The 22,527-nt window shown below is 42.1% G+C and overlaps 1 protein-coding gene across 9 annotated transcripts in view; it reads right to left on the bottom strand.

Annotated features, from left to right (window-relative positions):
* Nucleotides 1–6,929: 6,929 nt before the first annotated feature.
* METTL25B (methyltransferase like 25B) overlaps nt 6,930–22,527 on the bottom strand; it is a 278,862-nt gene continuing 263,264 nt past the window's right edge. For all 9 annotated transcript variants that reach the window (XM_069604626.1, XM_069604622.1, XM_069604619.1 and 6 more), the window contains one exon: nt 6,930–12,650. In XM_069604626.1, coding sequence (XP_069460727.1) covers nt 12,505–12,650 — 146 coding nt within the window. In that variant the 3' untranslated portion in view covers nt 6,930–12,504. The remainder of the gene's footprint in view (nt 12,651–22,527) is intronic.

Below are 22,527 nucleotides of genomic sequence, written 5' to 3'. Positions count from 1 at the left end.
AGGACATAGAAGACGTCAGATAAAAGGTGGGTAACCTTTTTAAATGTTTGATAATCGGCAGAATGCCAAAAAAGATAGATTTGGCAGAAATATAGGAAATTTTTAGAATAGGCAAAATGATGAGTGTCTTGTGTTAAAATTTGGAGGCACGTAGTAAGAATCTGTACCAGATTCCAGAAAAACAGGGGTAGGCTAGATTAATGTAGGGTAAGCAGGAGCAGCAGGCGATAGAGGCAGAATGCGACATGCGGAGAAATATGTCTATTGTATTTTAATAGGATCAAGGCAAAGAGAAAGGAAATTACCACGGCCCTACGCGGTCGAAAGGAGGATGGCGAAGGAAAGAAGAAGGTTCAGCAAAGCAGAAAAAGAACGTTCAGATAAGCAGAAAAAAGTAGAGTACAGGCCTGAGTGTGACTTAAGTGTGGAAAGTTGTTTGTTAATGTGCACCAACAGCCCACAAGAAAGGCTATCCTGTAGACAGAGAGCTAAGAATACTAGAAGAAATTATTTTAGCAAACATCTTTTTTTTTATAGACAGCAGGGTGTAAGGGTTTATGTTAGGAAGAAACCTGACCCCCTTGCCAGCCCCTGAATGACTTTTGCCTCTATTTCGGTTTTCTGCAGAAAGCAAGATCCTGCGCCTGCATGGTCCTCGGATGCGCCAAGAAGACAGAAGGAGAGCAGAAGGAGAGCAGTACACAAAGATACGTTCCTTGTTTTAATGGTTTTTTAAAAATTTGTTATGTTGTTTGTTGTTTATTATTTTATTATTTTTTGAATTCCTAGTCTGAAAATGTCGACTTAAGGGAAAAAACATGTCCTCTGAAAGGACATATTTTGTGATAAAAAAGAAAGGCCATAGAAAAGAAGGGCAAATACTAGACACAGGTGAAAGTGTTTACTAAAAACAAACCAGGTCGCAGCAAAAAGACAGCATGCATATGAGAAAAAGCAAACATGTATACAGAGAAAAAGCAAACATGTATACAGAGAAAGTAGTTTGTTTAGGAGGTAGGGATGTTTGAATGTAATATATGATAGAGATTGTTTAGAAGGCAGGAATGTTTGTCAGACACACAACAGTAGGTTTCTTAAGGGTTGGGTTGAGAAGAAAAGTATTGATGATAGAAACATACTTATTTTTCAAAGGAAACTCGTTCTGTTTTGTATTACAGGCAGACAGAACAAATGAAGTATACATCAAGAGATTGACAGCACTCGACCCTATGAGCAGAGAGAATGGTTGAGGGACCCAGGCAAAATGCCCATAAAGTTTTCCGGAAACAACTCCTATATCCTTGGATCCCCAAAGAAGTGGTTGAATGACCCCATGCTTAATTTCAGAACTGTTGAAGTATTTTGTCATAAAAAATACAGAGAGGAAAAAAGAAAAAGAATGAAACGACTGGCCTTTGAAATAAAGGGCCCAGAGACTTGCTGCAAAGCAGCCCAAAAAAAGGACCGATTCAATTGGACAAAGACGGTCCATGGATACCGAACCAAGATGAGGCGGATGGAAGATGTGGCGATAAAATAAAGAAGAAAAGAAAATACATTTGAGTAAATGTGCATGGTGAACAAGGAACATGTTATGGATTGGGAGTAAGGAAAAAAAATGGAGTATAAGCCAAACGTGAACAAATGTGAGCAAATGGGCTGGTGGGTTTCCTGAAAGTAAAACCTTCTCTTGATTCTCATAGTGGCCGTAAATGACCTGATGTATAATTAGTGTAAAATTAAACTGGATAATGGAGGTGGGACTCAGATAAAAGTGAACAAAGGTGTTCTTTAAGGATACATACATGTTTAGATTAGGAAAATATAATATGTTAGTAATGAAGTTGGGAAAATGTTTTAGGATACCTGCCATAGTGAAATAAATTGTCTCAAAGAAAAGGATTAGGACAGAGATGTGTAGGTACACTGAAATGTGAGGAGGGTGGACATTGGGTGTAGTGGTGTGTATTGAGTAAGTGACTGACTAAATACAATCCAGAGGGGGGGAGTCTACAGAAGGTAGACCCTGCGCCCCTCAAACTGAATGTAGATAACTTGTATGATTGATCAATAATTCCAGTATTGCGAAAATTAGAATTATAGTGCCTAAAAGGGCAAAACAAGAACATTGTAGGGCGGCATACATTTTTAGGGTCAGAATTCCTTGAGCAGCAGAGGGCATGTTAGATAGCATACATTTATTATAGATACCAAAATTCTAGACACGAAACTCAACGGGAGCCAAGTTCTGATCAGAAATAGATTGTGCAACCATTTTGTAATAATCAGGCATTCAGAATGAGACAGACAGGCAGATCCTAAAATGGTTTCTAGAAATACAAAATGGTTGAATTTCATAGTCATTATGATGTAATTCAATAATTTTTTTATAAACAGTTCATGGAAAGTTCACTGGAGGCAGTTGTATCTAGAATTGTTTGGTTTTGTTATGACATGAGTACCTTGTGAGTGGCAGTTAAGCCAACAAACCACAGGCATATGTGGGTTTGTCTTTAATTATAAAGACCAATAGAAAGGGTTTGTGTATTATTTATGAAATTAAACCAGCTTTGAAACAGTATATAAGGGGGCTGAATTCAGAGCTCAATTGATTATTGTTGGAGCGCCTGATGTATGCCGTCTGCTGTTTCCTGGTTTGCTGAGAAGAATAAAAAGATGACTTTGAAAATCAGCCCGAGTCTCTGCCTGCTTTCTTGGTCTCCAGCCAATCTTCCCTGATCCAGATGCGCCCAAGCCTTAGTTAGGGCACTGGGCCCATCTCGACAGTCTCAACATTTGGCAAATATTGTTATAGTTTGTCTAGGGACCCACATTATAAAGCAACATGACTGTTTCACCTCATCTGCTTCTCTTGTCTTCGCCTACAGCACTCTGAAGTAGCTTCAAGGAACATTTTGGTACTGACCATGTAACCTAGCCTTACCTAATATACATTCCAACTGCCCTCTTATTTTCCCACCGCCTTACTCCTCCCCTCCCTTCCATACCCCTCTTTCATTCTTCCCCTGGAGCAAATGAGCAGTGCGCTTACTAGCAGAAGCGATATTGGCTCTTGGTATAATTTCAAATAAGAAAGAAATAGTTGGAAAATAGATTACGCAGCCGTAATAGATGGTTTTGCAGCAGCGACATCATCATCATCTAAGAGAGTGCCCTTCATTTAGACAATTAACAATATGGGACTATGAAACTGAATTTCTGTTTGTAAATGTGTCTACATATTGCTTTTAAGTACATGCCAATAAAAAGATATTTAAATTGCAAGGAAATGCAGGGCAGAGTAGTAGCTTCAGTGTTGCAAAGGTCGATTTACACATCTGCTGAAGAATATCGCAAATGTGGCCTATTTTCTAGATGAGACCCTGTTCCATGGGACCAGGGCGGAGGTACATGATCATACATCGGAGCAAGAATTTCACAGGAATCACATGGGTGGACTACCCTGCATCGGATGAAGTGCCTGTTCTGACATGTGGAATACTTGGTCACATCCTTTCGGAGGCAGCTGTACAGCCCAAAACCAGCCTGGTGAATCCCAATCAAAAGAGAACAGTCCATCCACTAAAGAAACACTTATGTCCATTTAGCGGCCTGGCTACATATTATGTGAAGTTTATAGATCATTTATCAGCCAAAATTGAAAGAAAATGTGGTTACTGCACAAGACAAGGCAGTGGGGTGAGGAATTGACACCATTAAGGTAGACATAGTGAATTCTCTTCAACTGTGAGAGTAGAAACCAGTGTCTGTGGGTTGGGTACCACATGGAGGTGAGTGATTTATCAAACGAAGAAGTCATGGCTTTCGCAAAATTACTTAACACATAGCAAGAAAAACACTTGCGGACGGAGCCATCGAAGAAGAACCTGGAAAATAAACTTCTTTGTTTCTGGATAGTTGTTTAAACAATTATTAGAATCTCAACTACTTCTGAGGAGAAGAGAAAAACTCATACTGCCATTGTCGATATGCAACACCTTGGCCAAGTATGAAGACTGAGGGAAAAATATTGGTGCCCAGGCATGGTCAAGGATATTGAGAACATCAATGACTATCAGTACCGAGGGTGGTTCAACAAGATCTATGGCCACATCATGGGCATAGGCAAAAAGGGCCTCGATCCATGACATCTTCGGAGCAGCCACTTGGGCGTCTCCTACAACCTTCATGGTGCACTAAAGGCGGCATCCCCCTGGACATGCAGATCAGGCGTTCGGACAAGCGGTTATCAAGGGCTGCCTTGTCAAACTAATAGTAGCATGAATTGATGCTCAATAAATTGTACAGCGGTGGTGGCATGGTATGCAGGGCTCTGTGTTTGCTTTGTGGGTTGATGTGGATCGATCTCGACTACATACCAAACATAAAACAGTCTACAAACATTGAAAAAATTGCGTTAAGGTAACAACAGAAACATATTATCAATACATTTATAAAAATGTTATATTAAAATCAAATATCGTAACCTTAACTCACCCTGTTTTTGTTTTGTAATATTTAGCTTGGGTTGTAACTTTGATAGCAACGGTGATGTAATTTGTTTTATGAACATTTGTTTGTGTTGCTTTTGTTACCATTTACATTTATTTTTTAGTAGAAATTGATGTTTGTATTTTTGTTTATGCAATTGAAATGTTCTAACTTTGTAAATGGTATACGTTGTGTGTGTATACTGATGTTATTGGTTGAAACACATGTTACTAAATAGTCTATTATGCTGTAATATTTTTTTTCTTGTTTAGTGTAAGTTTTATTTGTATGTGTTGTATATGCATAATTTAAGTGTTTATGTATATACTGTTTTTATAATTTGATGTTAATGCAAAAAACATGCTATTTTATTTTTTAATAGAAGTGTTGTATATGAATTACATGCATATATGTTTTACCTATCTAGTAGTGTTGTATTTTAAAATGTCATGGTTTGTTTCATGATGTATTAACAGTAAACATTTCATTCAATGTTTAATCCTTTCACATTTAAAAAAAAAATGATTTGGGTTATTGTTATTTATACTGCGCACCACTACCCTTTTCATGGTTTCCAGGCACTCTGACGGATCTAAAAAGGAAGGAGGGCTGGGAAGGCTTAGTTAGTGGGATAGAAAGGGGAAAGCGCTAGAGAGCCGTGATGTGCTGTTGGTAATTTCAGTTCAGAAAAAATGATCCGTGTGTTGGGTTTGTTTTTAGTTGATACAGGTGAGGTGGCGTTTGTTGTACAAGTGTGTGTGTGGGATGATTTGGGCGTAATTGGTTTAGTTTTCTGTAGTGTGTTTAGTTCAGTGTTGCAGTGTATGCATTTTGTAGTGGTTGTAGGTTTCTGCTGCCATGGAGGTATGTGTGTGTTTTAGTTAGTGTTTGGCGGTGAGTATGCAGGATACTGGAACATTTTTAGTAGGCTTATTTAGTGATGTAAGTAATCTGTGCCCTTCTGTGCAGTGGTTACATTGGTCTGGCAGGGTTCAGATCCTTCTATGGTGGTTTGTGTTCAAATGCTTTATTTCGTTGGGGCATCTAGGATTCAGTTTGTTAGGTTTTGGCTGTTTCTCTTATGTTGTGTTGGCTGTCTCCCTTTGACTGTTTCCTCTTCAGGTTGGTGAGTTAAAGAGCCATGTTTTTAGTAATGTTCAGAATTTTAGGTTGTCTTCTGTTGTTTGTACTTTTTTCGGGAGTGAGTTCCAAAGGTTTCCCGAGATGCAGGAGATGCTGATTCACCAAATCTCTGCTTTGAGTATTGTATTGGTTCGAGACGAATGTCGTTGTTGGACCTTAGTGTTCGGTTTGGTGCGTAGATGACGATTTCTTCACTGTATGAATTCAGGTCTTTGGCCATGGATTACACTGTGGGTTATGCAGTGTTTTGAAGAAACACATTTTTTGACTGGTAGTCAATATGGGGTTTTCAGTGTTGGTGTGATGTGTTCTCTCTTAGTGAGTCTGAGGAGTATTTTTTCTGCTGTGTTCTGTACTCGCTGTAGTTTTTTTTTATAAGGAAGTCCGGCATTCCAAGATGGATGCTGTTAGTGTAGGCTATTCTTGACATGACAAGGCAGATGATGGCGAGTGTTCTATGTGGGAAGGTAAAGAAAGGTAGCATTTACTTGATTGTGTGCAGGTGGAAGAAGCACTTCTTTACTACTACGTTGACTTGCGTGTTAAATCGTTGTCCATTCATATTATGAGGGTTTTAACCACTTTGGAAGGTTCTGGTTGATTTCCCATTGTGGTAGGCCATGGAATGCAGTCGTTGTTCGACGGGTCATTTGGCGTGATAATGATTTCCGTTTTGTTCGGGTTGAGTTTAAGGCTGTTGGTACTCATCCAAAGGTTTATTTCTGTGAGGTATTTGATAAGGGTTGGGTCTTGTTCTTCAGTAGTATTGATTTTGAAGATGATTTGTGTGTGGTCTGCGTAGTTGTATCAAGTAAGACCATGTCTTTTGATGAGAGGGGTCATGTAGATGTTGAAGAGTAGTAGAGAGTGATGAGCCTTGTGGAACTCTGCAGATTGTTCAGCAGGGTGTTGCGTTGAAAGGGTTTAGCCACGTTGTTTCTGGTTTTTTGTGCTAGAAAGCATTTTAACCATATTAACGACATTCTGCTGATTCCCATTTCTTTTGATATCTAATTTTTCAAATTTGTTTTTTTTATTGGACTTTTTTACAAAAGTTCTTAACATTGGAGGTAAAGGATAGCTGTAAGAGCTGATGTGGGACCCATCACAAAAATAAAATGTATATTTTCACAAATATTAATAATTTAGATTTTACCCAACTACATAAAAAACAAAAACACAATTACAGAAAACATTAATATTGTTCAATTAAATACATTATACCACATAATGTACAAAATGTAGTAGTACATTAAAAAAGGCTTTTAAAAAAATTACAAAACCATTACAAAAAGTGAGATTGGATTTCTTTTATTTACTTTTTTTTTTACACACAAACTAACAAAAACCTAAGTCTACAAACATTAGAAATAATAAAGTTAAGGTTACATAAAAATGTAATATCAATCCATTTATAAAAATATTTTAAAATCAAACTTCATGGTAACCTTATCTCACACATTAACATAAAAACATCAAATAATTGAATACATCAGCAACATAAGGATATTGTGCATTACGCATGTGTGCGTATAAGTAGTGTTGCAACATGATTCCAGTCACTTGAGTATAAGTATTGGTGCAGCGTTATTAGAGTATACATGCACAAAATGTTTGTGTATCAATTTGTATGCACGCACTTATGTTTTGTTTGTAAATGGATGTATCTCTGCTTTTGTGTAGGTATATATGAATATGTGCATCTACCTGAATAAGTGTTCTGCTGGGCGCTGTTTGAATGATTCATTCGTAAGGCGCCCAGCAGAACACTTTACTAATGCATGCACACACATTCATATAGACACATGCACTCAAGCACTCACACAGCTTCTTTCAATCATGCACTAAGCACCGACCAGAACACATATTCACACATTTATAAACACATTCACAGCATTCCCAAAGGCAGCCAGGCACCCATACAGCTCTCTCAATCATACAAGAGACCCACCAGAAAACTTACACAGACACACACATTCAGGGCCTGACTGCAAGCTCTGTGTAAAATAGTACAAGTGTCTTTCCATCACGGAATGACACTTATTATTTTACACAGAGCTCTCAATCAGGGCTTCATACACACATACACAGCATCCACACAAGCAGCCACACACCCATACAGCTCTCTCAAAGGTTTCAACACATTTAGATAAATGTATATAAGGATTCATCAAAATGTATTTAATTATTCCATATTTTCCCCTGACATAGTGTACACGTTTCCTCACTCATTGAAATTATTTCAACATCTCTTTTTGAGTACAAGCCTGACGAAACTATTTGCCAGAAGCATTCCAGATCCTTTTTTCCAATGCATTGTAATATCTACCTTCATTTTGCAGCATAGAAGTATCATGGTATCCAATGATAAAGTCTCCTAAGAAAAGGTCGGGTGACATGTCCCCAAATTTACACTCCCACGGAAATCAAGCACTTTCCCAAATATTCTAGGACTGGAGTTCCCAGTTTATTAAATATCAAGCACTTTCCCAAATATTCTAGGACCGGTCCCCAGTTTTTTTCCCAACCCACATCAGGTTGCTTGCACTCCTCGCACTTCCTACTTGTGACACGCCACTAATTCTGTCCGCCGGATCCCCCGGTCTCGACATTTTCCTTGGTTAGGTGCCGTTTATATACGTACAGCACCCTGACCGCTGTATTCGGAATTGATTGTCTTCGATCCAACCTTGCATTCTTTGAAGGCGGATTGCATCCACTAGCAGGCGAAGCACTCAGTCATTATCACGGCTCCCATGACATCTGGTCCGACGTCGGACAGCCTAAATTTCAGATAGGTGATTGCACCCATATCTGCCACACGCTTTCTTTATTAGCGGCGCACTGCTCTCAGGTCACGTGCAGTGTGGGCTCTGTACCTATCATAAATACTACCATACACAACTCCAACCACCAAGATGACTACCTCCTGATCTATAGTCACCAACCACACCTCGCATAGGGGCAGCCTTCATTTCGTGCAGGTCATCATTGCACTGTTATCCGGTGCACCCTTCCTCTACCAGCGGCATACAGCTCCCAGGTCACTTGCAACTTAGGCACGGTTTTAAATCTTACCATATACAACTTCGACCACCTAGATGACCACCACCTGAGCCATGTCCACTCAACATACTTCGTAGGTCACTCACTGCTCCCTGCGCCTTGCCTCAGCCACTGTATAATTATTGAATAATAAACCTGCACCTTTGGAGGCACCACCTTGTTAGCCTCCGGACTACACACCACACACATCCCCTCTTTGCATAAGGACCTCCGCCCACTGCTCTGACCCTTCCTAACACCCAACATGGTTCTTACACACTTACCTCCGCTTGTCCCGCACATGCTCTTCTTCCACCGAGGACTTTGGCTTACCAACAAGATCAACTGTAGGCGCACCTCCCCAGTTCACACCAAGACACATTTAAAAGTCTTTTATAACCCAATTGGTAAGCCCAGGTCACCTTTTCCTTATTTTATTTAGGACACTTCCCTGCCCTCCTCCAGGGGGTTCGATATCCAACGTCAATCATTTTTCTCCTCTCTCCTTCCCTCCCCACATGACACTGGCGCACACAACTGACTCCTCATTGCCAATCCTTCTGTTCTTTAGTAATGCGTGTATCTTACCTATAATTACTTACACTGATGGGATAACACAAACATTGAGGACATATGTAAAATTGATTGTACTCATTGTCAATAGCCAGCCTTGAAAAAGACCTCTGTAGGTTGTAACAGTTGTCGGCAAAATCAATAAACACTTGTTACAATCTCCAAAATAAGACGTCAGAAACTTTATTAGAGAAACACTCTTGAATCCAATTACAAGTACCAAGCACAAATGTGGATGGTCTCAAGCGTCTTCTAACACTGATCATTGAAAGCCATAGCAAGAATTATACAGGGTCGTTCCATCAGTGCATGGCCTGAGGTAATTTCCTGCTTACCCAACTTGGGAACCTCGGTGTAGGGGGACCTTTTGGTGAGTATTAGTAAAGGTGCCATCTGGAAGCACTACTGCAGGTGGCTCACTTGATCTATTCTTTCGAGCAGGTGTTACTCCTGAGTGGGCAGGGGGTAGTGGGTACTAGCTGGCTGAGCTGTGATAAGGTTTGACGATTGACCAGCATACGTGGTGGGGGAAAGATGCCAGAGTGCTTACCTACACTCTTCTCAAAGAAATGGTGCTGCCATAAATGGAGTAAATTCCCATTCCCCTGAAGCGACCAACCAAGAACTATGCCACACCCTATAACACAGGGGCACCAGCCAGAAGTGGGGAATAGCTCCTGCAACTGAACCGGAATGGCAACGTCAAACTACCTACTTCTAACTTTGACCACTTTGCATTCCCAAATGGTGGCCGTACAGTCAAAACAAATAACGGCACCACCAAAAGCCAACCTTTCATTATCTGACTTCCTGATATGTCAAAGGATATACAATTGCATTTTACTATGCTTCCACATTTGACTGAATGGTTTCTAAGGAGGAGTGCACAAGGATGACAGATGTCCATTGCAGGTACAGGTCACATGGAGACTGAAGACTATTTGAAGCAGGCATAGGCCACTTTATCTAGGATGGCAAAAACCCTTGCAGTGTATATTAAGTAGCTACAATATGCAAGGGTTTATTGAGTTTCCTTTTACAAAGATGATGGGTAGAGTCAAGAGGATATTCTTTTGGTGCTCGAATCCAAACAGTATCCAAGCTTTAATAGAATGTTTTCTTCTCATTAGACACTAGGTTGCAGGCTCTAATCAGCAGTAGAAGCTTGCACTGCATGCTTCCCTACTGATCTCACTGTTTCCAGCTCTCTAGCCAATCAGTAAGCTTGGAATACAGGTTCTTACTTTATATCAAAGTATGCACTCGAAGATTCCCTTTGTGATGTGTACCCAATGAGCACCAGGGAAGAAAACATGGACACGCTCTGTGACTGGAAGCCACAGGTGAGTTACTTGCAACTCCTGCAAAAGCTCCAATAACATTCAAGCCCTTATTAGCGGGCTCTATTTTGAGCTTGGGGACCTTTGCCTTCAGCTCAGGACCACTAACCTGGGCAGCAGTCATCTATCACAAAGTAGAGATTATGTGCAGGCTCTACCATTTCAGCTGTGAAAATTCCAGCTGGACATGGGCTACAATTGACAACATCAAAACTTTCAACTCCCCTACCATCCTCCTGACGCTCCTGCACTAGCAAACACTATAAAAACAATATCATTAAAAGTACTTTTCAACCGGGAAAGATGGGCTGATATTTCACGTTTGTTGTTTAACAAGAGTTCACAAGTCTAGACACAGGAACATTTTTCAAAACTTCAGGATTAGACTGATCAAAATTTAAAATCCATGTTGCCTTTCTCAATTACAAATATTTTTAAGGCTTAATGCAAGAATACACGCTGCCAGTTCAGAGACCCCAAACTCAAGTGAGGTCCATGCAAGAAGGACAGGAATGAATGACCACAATCGTTTTTTGCAGGTTAAATCCCTTAAGCTTCTTCAAGGTCAAAGACAAATCACAGGTAACAACAATATGATGTAATGGTATGAAAAGTGGTCTTGTATAGCACAACAAATGCACCGATAGATAGTCGGCTGAGACTCTGCGTTGCCATTTTGCTGGTCTGTCAAATTGACCTTTTGAACCATGTTCTGCTAAACAGTTAATTTCCTAAAATAGAGCCCCCAACCACACCAGTGTGCACCAACATAGCTAAAGATATAGTAAAATAAAATTCTACATTCAATAAAACTTGATTAAAAATAGTATTTCAAACTATACAGTCATCAGCATCAGAAGTACAGTTATCAAAAATTGACACATTTCATTCTGCACCTCCAGCTCTTTCAGCACCGGATATATTTTTAGCATCTTCGTTGCCTGCTGGATGCTTTGCTTCTTTAATGTCCTTCCTTTGGACTCCACTTTTTGGGTGGAGGGTTTTTGTTTTTAAAAACCACACTGTGTGAATAATTTTTTCATGAAGCTGTTCTATCACGTGGTCCACTTATGGTGTGTGTCCCCATCACCACTCAGACGGTTACACTTTCTTGCTTCTTGCCGATGGTCTCTCCTTCTCTATCCAATGCGTCAGTGGTCTGAACTTTTAATGCGCCAAGGGTCATGTAAAACATTTGATCAACACGTAGCCCTGGGGTGGTAGTTGTGGCAATGGCGTGGTGTGCTATGGTTTTGTCAGAGACAGCCATTTGGAACTGAAAACGTTGATCTGCTGCATGGAATTAAATTGCTGTGGGTTTCTTCTTTTAATTGTAGTTAGGATCTCCCGCCCCCAACTCAAACAGTCTGAAAGATATTTTAACGACTACACCTTTTTTGGTCTCCTGGCATTTTTCAGAAAAAGGCAGTCCATGTTCTCCTATCCCCTCATCTCTATATTATCATCAGCCTGTAGTTGGCTTGCTGCAGTTTTGAAACTTGGACTCTCTTAGTTGACCAAATGATAAAGACAAAATAAACACATACTAATGCCATTCTTTGTACCACCAAACAATGCATGCCGCTTAAATGCCACAGAGCATTACTGCTGAAATAGTGCACAGGCTCTCAACACTCCACTGTTCAAAGAGAGGATCCATCGGACTTGGCAGATATTTTCTTCTCACTGCAACTTCATTATGAATAACTCAATTGTGGCAGTGATGGTTGTTCTTGAGCGGCATGGCTTCCCAAGTTATGGCTAGATTTAAACACTAGGTACTCACATTTCTCCAATCCTAGGTGTATGCCATGGTGCTCAAGGTGCATACAAAGATTTGGAAATGATAATGTTGTTCCCGAAAGTGTGTGCAGAAATCATTAGAGTCATCACATTTCTTCTGGCAATGTGTTCAGAGATCACTGGCCTTGCTGTGTTGACATCTTGGGTTCGGCACTGTGGTTTCCGCTTGCTCCAGCTTTGGCTTGGCAGCAACTAGTACCAAGTTCCTGGGTGAGAGCTTAGGGTCGAAAAGCGGTACCAGCTCACAATGAAGACCTGCATGTAAGCAAAGTGTGCCAGGTTAGCATTCATGAAATGCGTGAGGTTCTGAAAAAAGCCCAGCCTCGCTCTGGGTGCATCTAGCTAGATCTTACTGTCTACACTGAGCATAGAAATTCAAATGGATGTCTACAAACATGCTCCAGGCTTACAAATGGAGACACGTCCATTATAAAGGTTAACATAAGGGCCTTAGCAGCTCCAAAGAAGAAGACATTGCCATCTCACTAAGTGCATTTTGCATGGAATGGAAACTGTATTTTTAGGATGCAACAAAGCCTTGCGACTTGAATGATGTAATCTATAAGCATTTGCATTTTTATATGAACTATGACAAACAAGTGCTTACTGTAGGTTAAATTGAACACATACTGAATAAACACAGAATATTCAAATGAGGAGGAAAGCGTGTCGTAAATAGTAGCAAAGGCCTTAAGGCAGATTTTCGGAAACATCTCTAGACATAATTACATTTTCCTTCTTTAACCCATGTTGAGGTGGCATCACTCCAATTGGGCCCATTAATAGGTAAGATATGGCATTAAAAAGATTTAATTCACCCCACCTGGTGACTCCGTCATGGGCTTCTCGGACTCCACTGTTGTCCTGCATTCCTGAGTGGGGATCACTGCACCAGAGGTTCAGGAGATTATGTTGCGATGCACCTGAATATCTAAATTCCTAAATCATGGTTCACATTCAAATCCTTAAATGCTCGAACGACTGTAAAAACCAGCCAAACGTTTGTTGATTTGTGAATAAAGGATGACATTCAGCAGGCAGTAGCAAATAACAAATTAGCTCATTTATTCATAAGATTTTGTGTAGCGTCAACTTTCGGATGCTTCAATAAATATTTCATATTAAAAGAAAAGGGTGGAGCTAGGGGGCAGCTGGAGAAGCAAACTCAAGTTAAATGGAAAAAAGGTTCCTAAAGGGAGATGGAGAAGGAAGGGGAGTTAAAGGGCTTTATGAAAAAACAGGTTTTCAAACACCACCAGAACGTGTTGAGGTCAATAGTGAAGTATATGCGGTCTGGTAGATGGTCCCAAAAATGTGCTACTTATCCTTATGGCTATGCAGTGCCAGAACCAGTGGTTCAGTAGTGGGGCAATGTGATTAGACATTGCAAAGCAGGCCTCAGCTGCGTGCTAGAGTTGTCACTTTTCAGTACAGTCAGGAATGAGTAAGCTCCAAGATGGCGGTGGTGCCACATAAAGACTCGACCCCGGCACTCAAACCAAAGGCCAACCTAATGCACATGGAGGGGCTACTCAATCACAACCTGCACAGACGTTACACCTGCACATGAAGGCCCTCTTTGGAAGACACATGCAGAGAGGGAAAAGTACACTTTAAAAGACCCTAGAGCAAGTCCAGCCATGGGAGTTGTAGTAGCAAGGGGCTCGGATTTAGATAAGGTTGGATGTTGGAGAGAGGTGGAAGAAGCAGAGGCTGGCGAGATGGAGGGGTGAGAGTGAAGCATGGTCGCTCAAGGAGGAGAGGGTAATATCGGAGGGAGATAGTGAACAGAGGCAGGTGGAAGATAAGCAGATAAAGGAGGTTATAAAATCAGATGAAAATAGTGGCCAGAAGGAAGCAGTAGCGGTTTAGCTGAAGGAGGAGGTGGCGAGCAGACAGGAAGAGACAACAGAGGGAGAGAAAGAGATGGAGGAGGTGGTAATAATCAAGAGAGTGCAGAAGGTGGCAAACACACCAGAAGGAAGGAGATGATAATAATATGAAGCCAGGAGATTGATACAGGGTATGCAGTAGGAACTAATGAGACTCAAGGAAAGGGAGGAGGATGACCCATAAAGTGACATGAAAGACTCAACAGAGAAGGAAACACAAACAACGAAGAGGAGATGAAGAGCCACGAGGAGGGGTGGAGGAGACAAGGGGGGGGGCATCTGAGAAAGAGAGGGAAGCTGGACAGGAATATTAGATGACCAAGAAAGAGCCCAGCTGGAGGGAAAAAAACCTAGCCAGTGAGAGCAGACAGGTTCCAGCAGGCCCAGTTTGGCCAAGGCAGGATCAGACAGTGGCGGGAGGTACCAGTTGGGGACAGGGAGCATAGTGAGTTCTGAGAAATGTTTAAGAAATTAGCAGAATATAATTCAACTCGACCCCAGAGACAACCTTCTAGCCCTCCTTGCTGGCTATAACCACTAAGCCACCTGTTAACAAGAATCTACACTAGAGTGAGCCATTGGGTACGGGTCTCTGCATCTAGACAAAGACCAAGAAGAAGAATGGTTCACGCAACTAGTGAGCCTGCAACATCAAGGAGGAGATGAGGGGCATTGAGGCAACCCCTCTGAACTGCTCAAAATGAGACTTCTTTCCAAAGGCCAAACGGGCCTAGTCATCCGCAACACGGGTGAGACACTGGACACAGGGGTGTTTTTGAGGGGGGAAGGAACCAGATTCATTTGAGGGAAAGACACTTCTAACCCTTATTTTATTCTGGCTAGTTGGCCACCTTTGCAGTAAAACCCTTAATAAAAGATAAACACACAGACACCTGGTCTTGGCATACTTCTTGGTCCCAGGTGCAACCTTGTGACACTGCAAGTGCCTCACTTACTCTGGTAATTATGGCCGGTGCCCTGCAAACCGTCGCCGAGGTGGAGATCGACCCCGAAGGCACGTTTAAATATATCCTAGTGCAGGCAAAGGTGCTGGGGACAGAGGAGCACCGGGACAGTGTGCGGGGAACTCGTAGCGCTGAGTACCATGATCATATATTTGAAAAGCAAAATCCTCAATTGGAAGCCTCGAGATTAGAGTCCAAACGTCTCGGGGGAGGAAAAATAGAACACAACAGCAAGGAACAGAAAATACGAGTGTTTGGCGTATCCACTGGATATATTTTAGAGCTGGTTATTCTGTGACTGCAGAGGAAAGACTACGATGTTACTGGGTACGATGACAAAACATGAACTTTTAGGGCAATTCAGTCCTTACTGCTATAAAGGTCTGTGCGCTTTGTAGTTAGTGGCTAAATAGTGCATTTCACTTTTGTTTTTTTGTTTGTATCTTACTTAATTGGACTATTATTTACCAGTTATTCAAAATTGCGTTGTCTGAAAAGGAAATGCATCCGAAAATCCAGTAGAAAGTTCTCTCTTAAAGTATAACTGTTGCTCTTTTGAAATGTGTTAAAATAATTACGTATTTTCCCTTTACTAAAAGTGTATTAATATGGTATAAGTATATAAAACCCTTACATATTTTTTACGTTTTTAAACCTACAATGCTTCTTTAGAACGGCTTTTCTATAATAAAAAAGCCAGCGAAACATAGCTTTCCTCTCCTCCAGGAGGTAACTCACTTCTTAAAATAAGTAAAGCAATGTAATGGATTGACATTGTATTGTAAGTGCACATTTGTGTGCTTGAAATATATTAATAAGCCTATAACTACAACCACACAATGATTTATGTTATACTTACCGTTTTCTTTTGTGGAAAAATGTTCATATTAAAGTATTCTGTCAAATGAAAAATAATTGCCTTTATTCCCCCGCCCCCCAAAAAACCAAAAAAATTACCCTGGTAATGTTGTCTAAAACCCTGAAAATAGTCTTCGACTCCAATCTGTCATTCAAGCAACATATCAACTCACTTACCAAAAGTCAACATCTGCAGCTTCATAACATCAAGAACATCTCCTGCTTCTATTCACAGACCACAAACCAAAGCTAGTACAATGCTTATTACTGTTGTAATGTCATGTATGGGGGTGCGCCTAAACATTGCATACAACAAACACACCGTCTTCAAAACAGGGCTACTGGACTCATCCGTGTCTTAAAGAAATATGACCACATCTCTGCAGCCCTAAAAATCAATGAAATACATTTCAATTGAGAAAACGAATCGCCCTCAAAGCCCTATAGGTGACAAATAGAGGTTTTTGGAAAACAGGCCCACAACATCCTTGAAAACAATTTGCACACTACAACCTTAAGATAACTCTACGATCTCTGTAAGGGCTGAAACTGAAATCTCAATTTAAAAGAAAAGTATAGAACAAGAAATCCCCTTTATCCAATGGTGGGGCATCATGGAAACCAAAACCCTGTTGAAACCAGAAACATTTTAAAGAGCCACCAAAAAGGGAGCTGCGTAAGGAAACCTAATCTGTAGTGACCCAATTATGTAGACAAGTGTGTAGCAATTGCAGCGCACAATAAAGGCCCATTTTGCCCCCTAATAATTGGCTCATACTTTTATTGTCATTTTACCAGATGTTCTATTTTTCATTTTGCCCATCGGGTGGCGCTATAATCTAAACTATTGGACTACAGAGAGGAGGGAGTCGGCACACCCCTTTTTGCCACCGCCAATTCGGCGCAGGCCGGTTTGGCGCACCCATTTGGGCGCAGATGCCTTTCTGGCGCCGTCGATTTGGCGCGAGGGACGTTTGGACGTGGCCAAGTCAAAACACCCTCACGCCAAATGGAAATGGATTACTTGCAGAACGAGTCAGCTAGACCGCCCCTGGGTGCCACCGGGGCACTTCTCCCCACACCAGTCACGACCAGGAGGAGACAGCTAGGCCCCCTGTCTGCCACGGGACGGGGGGACTTCACCACCCTACCCCAGGGCGCTGAGACAAGCCTGTTAATTCCCCAACGTGCCGAGATCCAGGTAACCCGACTCTGCACCCTGTAGAATCCCCCACTGACGTTGGGGCTCCAACAGTAGAGCCTGGATCAAGGATTTGCCAGTGGCCAGGTCCTGCCATCCATGTTCTGCCCACATGCACGGCCTAACTCGGGGAGCAGTGGAGGGTCATGGCCCATTGCCACCTGTGCTTCTGGCAATTTACACAAGCAAGAGGTGGGGGGCACCTTAGCTGCCCTGGCACCCACCTCACTCGGTAACTTTCAAAGTCACTGCCCTACCCGCTTTCATAAAGTTCTGTGAAACGGCACAGGTATTCCTACCAAGCACTATGTATACACTTGACATATCCGCAGCTACTTCCCACCAGGTGGCCTTTACGCCAAGCCCCGACTTCCCTCAGGATCTCCCCACTAACCGTCCCCTCACCCAGTCTTGAACCATTTGCCCCTCCCAGGCCCTCAATGTGGACACCCCAGGCCAGGATACGAGTCGACAGTCACCGTCCTAGCGAAAGCATATGGAGAACGGTCAGATTCCGGGCCGCCATGAGAGAGTACCCATGCCTACCCGCCCGGTTCCCCCGTTGCGTATGCCCGCTGGGCGGTGCTGCACAGCGAGCGCTCGTGCCGAGCTGGTCCTGCATAATGCTGGTGCAAGACTGCATTAAAAAATGAAATGAAAGACAGTATCCTAAATGCAATATCCAATTGACTTTTTGTTCCCTGCCATCGGGGTGAAGGGACTTAAAATGCAGCATCTCTTGCGCCAAAAGATCCCTGCAGCGAAATATTCCAGCGCCGAACTGGGCGTGCCAAAATGGGCACACCCAAATGTCTCCTGCGCTGAATCGGTTGTGGCGAATTGGCCCACGCCAAACTGGCCACACCAAATCGTCCTGCTGCGGGAGGGATCTGCCATGTGAGGAGAGACACACAGCTTGGGGTGATAGTTATTTACCCACCCATTGACTGCCCATGGACATGCTAATACATATAGCCATTCCCAGCTAACAAAGACCCATCTCCTGCCCAAAACACATCCTCCTGGGATCTCTGAGGTTGCGCTATCAGGAAGCGTCATCCAACTTTGTGGTGTAGAAGGCCTGCCAGTTTTATTTCCAAGCAGTCTTCTGAGTGTTCGCATGTTAATTGCAGCTATAATTGTGCTACCGGTGTAATAACAATGTCTTAACAAAAGGGACCTTCAACCACTTGATTTAGCATTATGTGTGCCCTGGTATCTGTTCATTGCACCTTTGCCTTAAAAAAAAAATTAAAAAATAAAACACTGGCAAAGCTAATAGTTCTGGCTTGTGTTTAGGTATTTGCCATTTTCCAGGAACTGCAATCGTATGCTCCTCACAACAATATGCAGCTGTTGCCATCTTATTGCCAGGTGGCAGTGCCTAGCAAATGCCTTTCCCATGCCTGCACACAAGTCAAAACTGTTGGGTTTGACAATGCTTTTTCCTGTTCTTCGTCGCTCCTATGTACACCTGTTATGCATACTCTACGTGCTTCGATTCTTCCAGAAGCAAGTAGAACAAAAGGCGCGCTTGTATTACAAGACACAATAAATAAATGGTGTGTATGTCTGAAAATGGCATCCGTCTCTTTTAAAGCTCAGTGTTAAGCATATACCCGTGAACCACAAATTCCTCTCTCCTCTTGGATGCTCCACAGCTAATGGCTCCCGTTACCGCCTTACTTAGCTTTTAATCTTCTGCCATTCCCCCTTCCACATTCTCTCCTTGTCCTTATCTTCTTAATGTGTTTTCCATAGCAGCACCGAGCTGTTTAGTGCCTCCTGGCTTGGGTCTGGAGACCAACCCCTTAAGAGGGTCGTCTACCATCTTGAATTTCACATTAGTACAGTATTTGCTACCATTTGGCGTCAGGGAGTGTAGGCGGTTCTGAGAAATGGTTAATGAGTTAGCAGAATGTAATCCAACTACACCCCCAGAGAGACTGTTCTAACCCTCCTTGCTGGCTCTGACCACTAAGTCATCTGCTAACAAGAATCTATGCTAGACTGAGCCACTGGGACTTGGAAGCTGCAGGCTTTCTCCTCCTCTGTATTAACTGCTGCTTCGTTGCTCCAATACTCTCTTCTGCCACAGGAAAGTACACATGGACTTTCTCACACTGAACCATTGTTGAATGTAGTTGGTTGTAGCCGGTGGCAGGATGCTACAGTTGCAGAATTGCTTCCTTTTTGATTTCTTCACCTACCTGAGCCACCTCAAACCTTAGGCATGTTCGTGTTTACAATAAACCCGTTTTAATCTTATTTTAGGAGTCCTGCATTGTCTGTTCATCCTTTGTCATATGGCAGAGTGCCCTTTGGCTTGCGGTCCAGTTCGAGGGCTGTTCTAATCCTGTCCTTGTGTGTTTTTCGGGTCCAGTTAAACAAGGCCTACTATAAAGCTTGCTGCTTATGATTTTTGGGTATGAAGATAGCCCTGAACATTAGATTAAATGTACACACGGGCTTCCCCCTAGTTTTATTACTTGGCTGTTGCACAAAGCTTTCCCAGGAACCTGTGAAGAGATCATTTCCTAGCATGGGGACAGAGATCATGCAAATTTGAGATTTCAGTGGTATTTGATGCCCATCATATGCGTCATGAGCAAACACCCTTTTCACTATAAGCATGCTTCTATTCACCTTCCTGCAGCTTATGCGCCCCTTTTAGGCCAAAGGATGGTACCCCCAGCTTTGTCGGGCTCTTTGAGGAATCTACACTACCTTTTCCCGCTCCTCATTTTATCACAAAGGACCCCCCTGCAAAGCTTCACCACCATTCTAAATCCAAAGTCCGGGGTTGCCCCTACAGCCAGTAAGTGTGACACGATCAGGGTGGGGCAGAATTACATTTTTCCCTTGGCTCAGTGCACTATGTACCTATCAGAGACACTGGAGTAGACCTCTGGGAGAAACAACCAGGGATGCTGGCACTGCCCCGATCGCCAGACAAAGGAATGACAAATGCTTTTCACTGCCCAGACGGGCACTGGCCTGATGTGAAGATAAATCTCAGCTGGCCACTGAGCACAGAACCCTATCAAGTAAGAGTGAGGTTTTAGTTGCCCAACCAACATGCTAAGGAACATGAAATTGGTGATTGCGGTAATCTGATTTCAAGCAGTCCTTTCTCTGAACCTAACGTTCTTGCTTGCCATAACCCCCAGCATTTAGCTTATGGTAATGAGCGAAGCCTTCCGGCTGCCTCGTTCCCTCATTTGCCAACTCCCAGGTCCTTGTGACACATGGGGTACAATGTCAATCTCTCATTATGTCCCTCAGATAGATACAGAGACTGAATGAGAGACTGACAATGAAAGGATAAAATGGGACCTACCTGCAGAGGGCATAGCTACGGAGAAAAGCAGGTTCTTAGGCTTTCTATGCCTTGTCCATACACCAGCAGACAGAGAGAAATTACATTCTACCATTTTACCTGGAAAAACAATTTCTCCAATTGTCAGACTAAAAACGGTACCTATATCATTAAATGCCTGTTTGATAAAATATATGTTGGCATGGCCAGTCGCAAAGTCATGATTAGGATTGGCGAACACAGATCACGTAATCAAAGCTCGTACTTTCAATGCACCATTGGTCTCACATTTTTCTGAAAATGGCCACAGCAACAATGACTTGATGTGTGATGTCCTATCGTTGTATGTCTATTGGAGAGGGGAAAAAAAACGTTGTAGTTTGGAATAAAATGGATTCACAAAACCCCTAATCATGTGGTTGGGCTGAAAGACTGTATATATTGGTCACTTCTCATGAAAGTATACATTTCATTTCTGCATTTTACACCTCTGCACATCTGTACCTCTTATGATTTTATAGGCTAGTATATTATTTTCCCTAAATGGTGTTCTTTGCTTTATATGTTGTTTATGTTCTTCCTTGATATATTCTGTTCTTTCCCTTTTGTTATTTTTGCTTCATTTCCCTCATTTTATTTGGTCTGTGATGCGGTTCCATATACGGGCCCAACTAAAGCATCTGTAATTTTGGCCAGCCTAAGATGGAGTCTGGTATAAACATTGACATACTTACTTCATACGGGTTAGACGCACTGAGTATCTGACGTCATCGTGAGTAAAAGCAAAGCCACGCAACCCAGTATTGCTTCGCTGGGCCGCACCAAATGTCTCAAAACGTGCCGTGTGCCCACTGGGATAACAATGAAAGAATTGGGTATGGTTCCGTTCATTCTGTTTCCGATCTGTGCTTCATCATGCAGTATGGAGCACAGACATTTTTTCTGGTAAGGCCCATTATGTCGCTACATGAAAAAGCATGATTAATGGTTATTTGTGTGCTTTAGATTCTTCCCAATTTGTCCCAGTAGACCGCTGATCCGAGGCGGTTATATATGAGGCTTCTTTAGAGTGTGGCCTTGTAATGCATTCGGTCTTCTGTCCTTGCTCTACATGTTTCTGTTTGAACAAGCAAGGACATAATACTATGTAGGATGTGGTATTTACCGTCCTCCATCTCAGGTTCTATTGGACAAGACAATATCTTGTTCACGTTTCTGCCTCAGACCTTTGGACATTGTTGCCTGACTCTTTACCACTGATTTGTCTCAGTCTGTGGTGATTTCATTTTATTTTACACGTTTCACTTGAGGAGTGATATTTATTTGCCATGGCTAGCATATCCCATCTCTAGTTTGGTCTTCTGTTAAACCAACTAGCCTTTAATTTGTGTAGGCAGACCATGAACTAGTGAATGGTATGCTGACTAACTGTATTGGTTCTTGAATTCAAGTGTGGTGATGGGCTTTTTTAGATTTCACAATGGTGCTGTCATATGAAATGAATATTGTTGCACACAGTGCGTTATTAATGAGTTGTTTCATGAACTATGCAGCACATTGCGCTCGATTGATGAAATGCAAAATATGTTTATATTTGTATTAAATGTTATTGCCTATTCTTTCACCACAGAATGTCTACATGTGTTTGACCTCATATTGATTGTTATTGTGTCTTTGATTGCACTTAGTATAAATAACATTGATTTAATTTAGTCACCCTAGGGTACATTGTTTAGAATGATTTGGCTTTCTCACCAACTAGCTGACCCCACTTGAATATTTCCTACCATCTTACACTACACATACAAATCTCCCACAGACGGACGCCACAGGCCTATCAGTTAATACGTTGATGTTGATCATCTGATGTAGGCTTAGTCTAGTATTAGTGTGTGCC

Source organism: Ambystoma mexicanum, chromosome 1p (genome assembly GCF_040938575.1).
Source record: "Ambystoma mexicanum isolate Mex_15411 chromosome 1p, UKY_AmexF1_1, whole genome shotgun sequence".
NCBI classification, from domain to species: Eukaryota; Metazoa; Chordata; class Amphibia; order Caudata; family Ambystomatidae; genus Ambystoma; species Ambystoma mexicanum.
The sequence above is the reverse complement of the archived record's forward strand: the minus strand, read 5'-3'. Positions and strand labels throughout refer to the sequence as shown.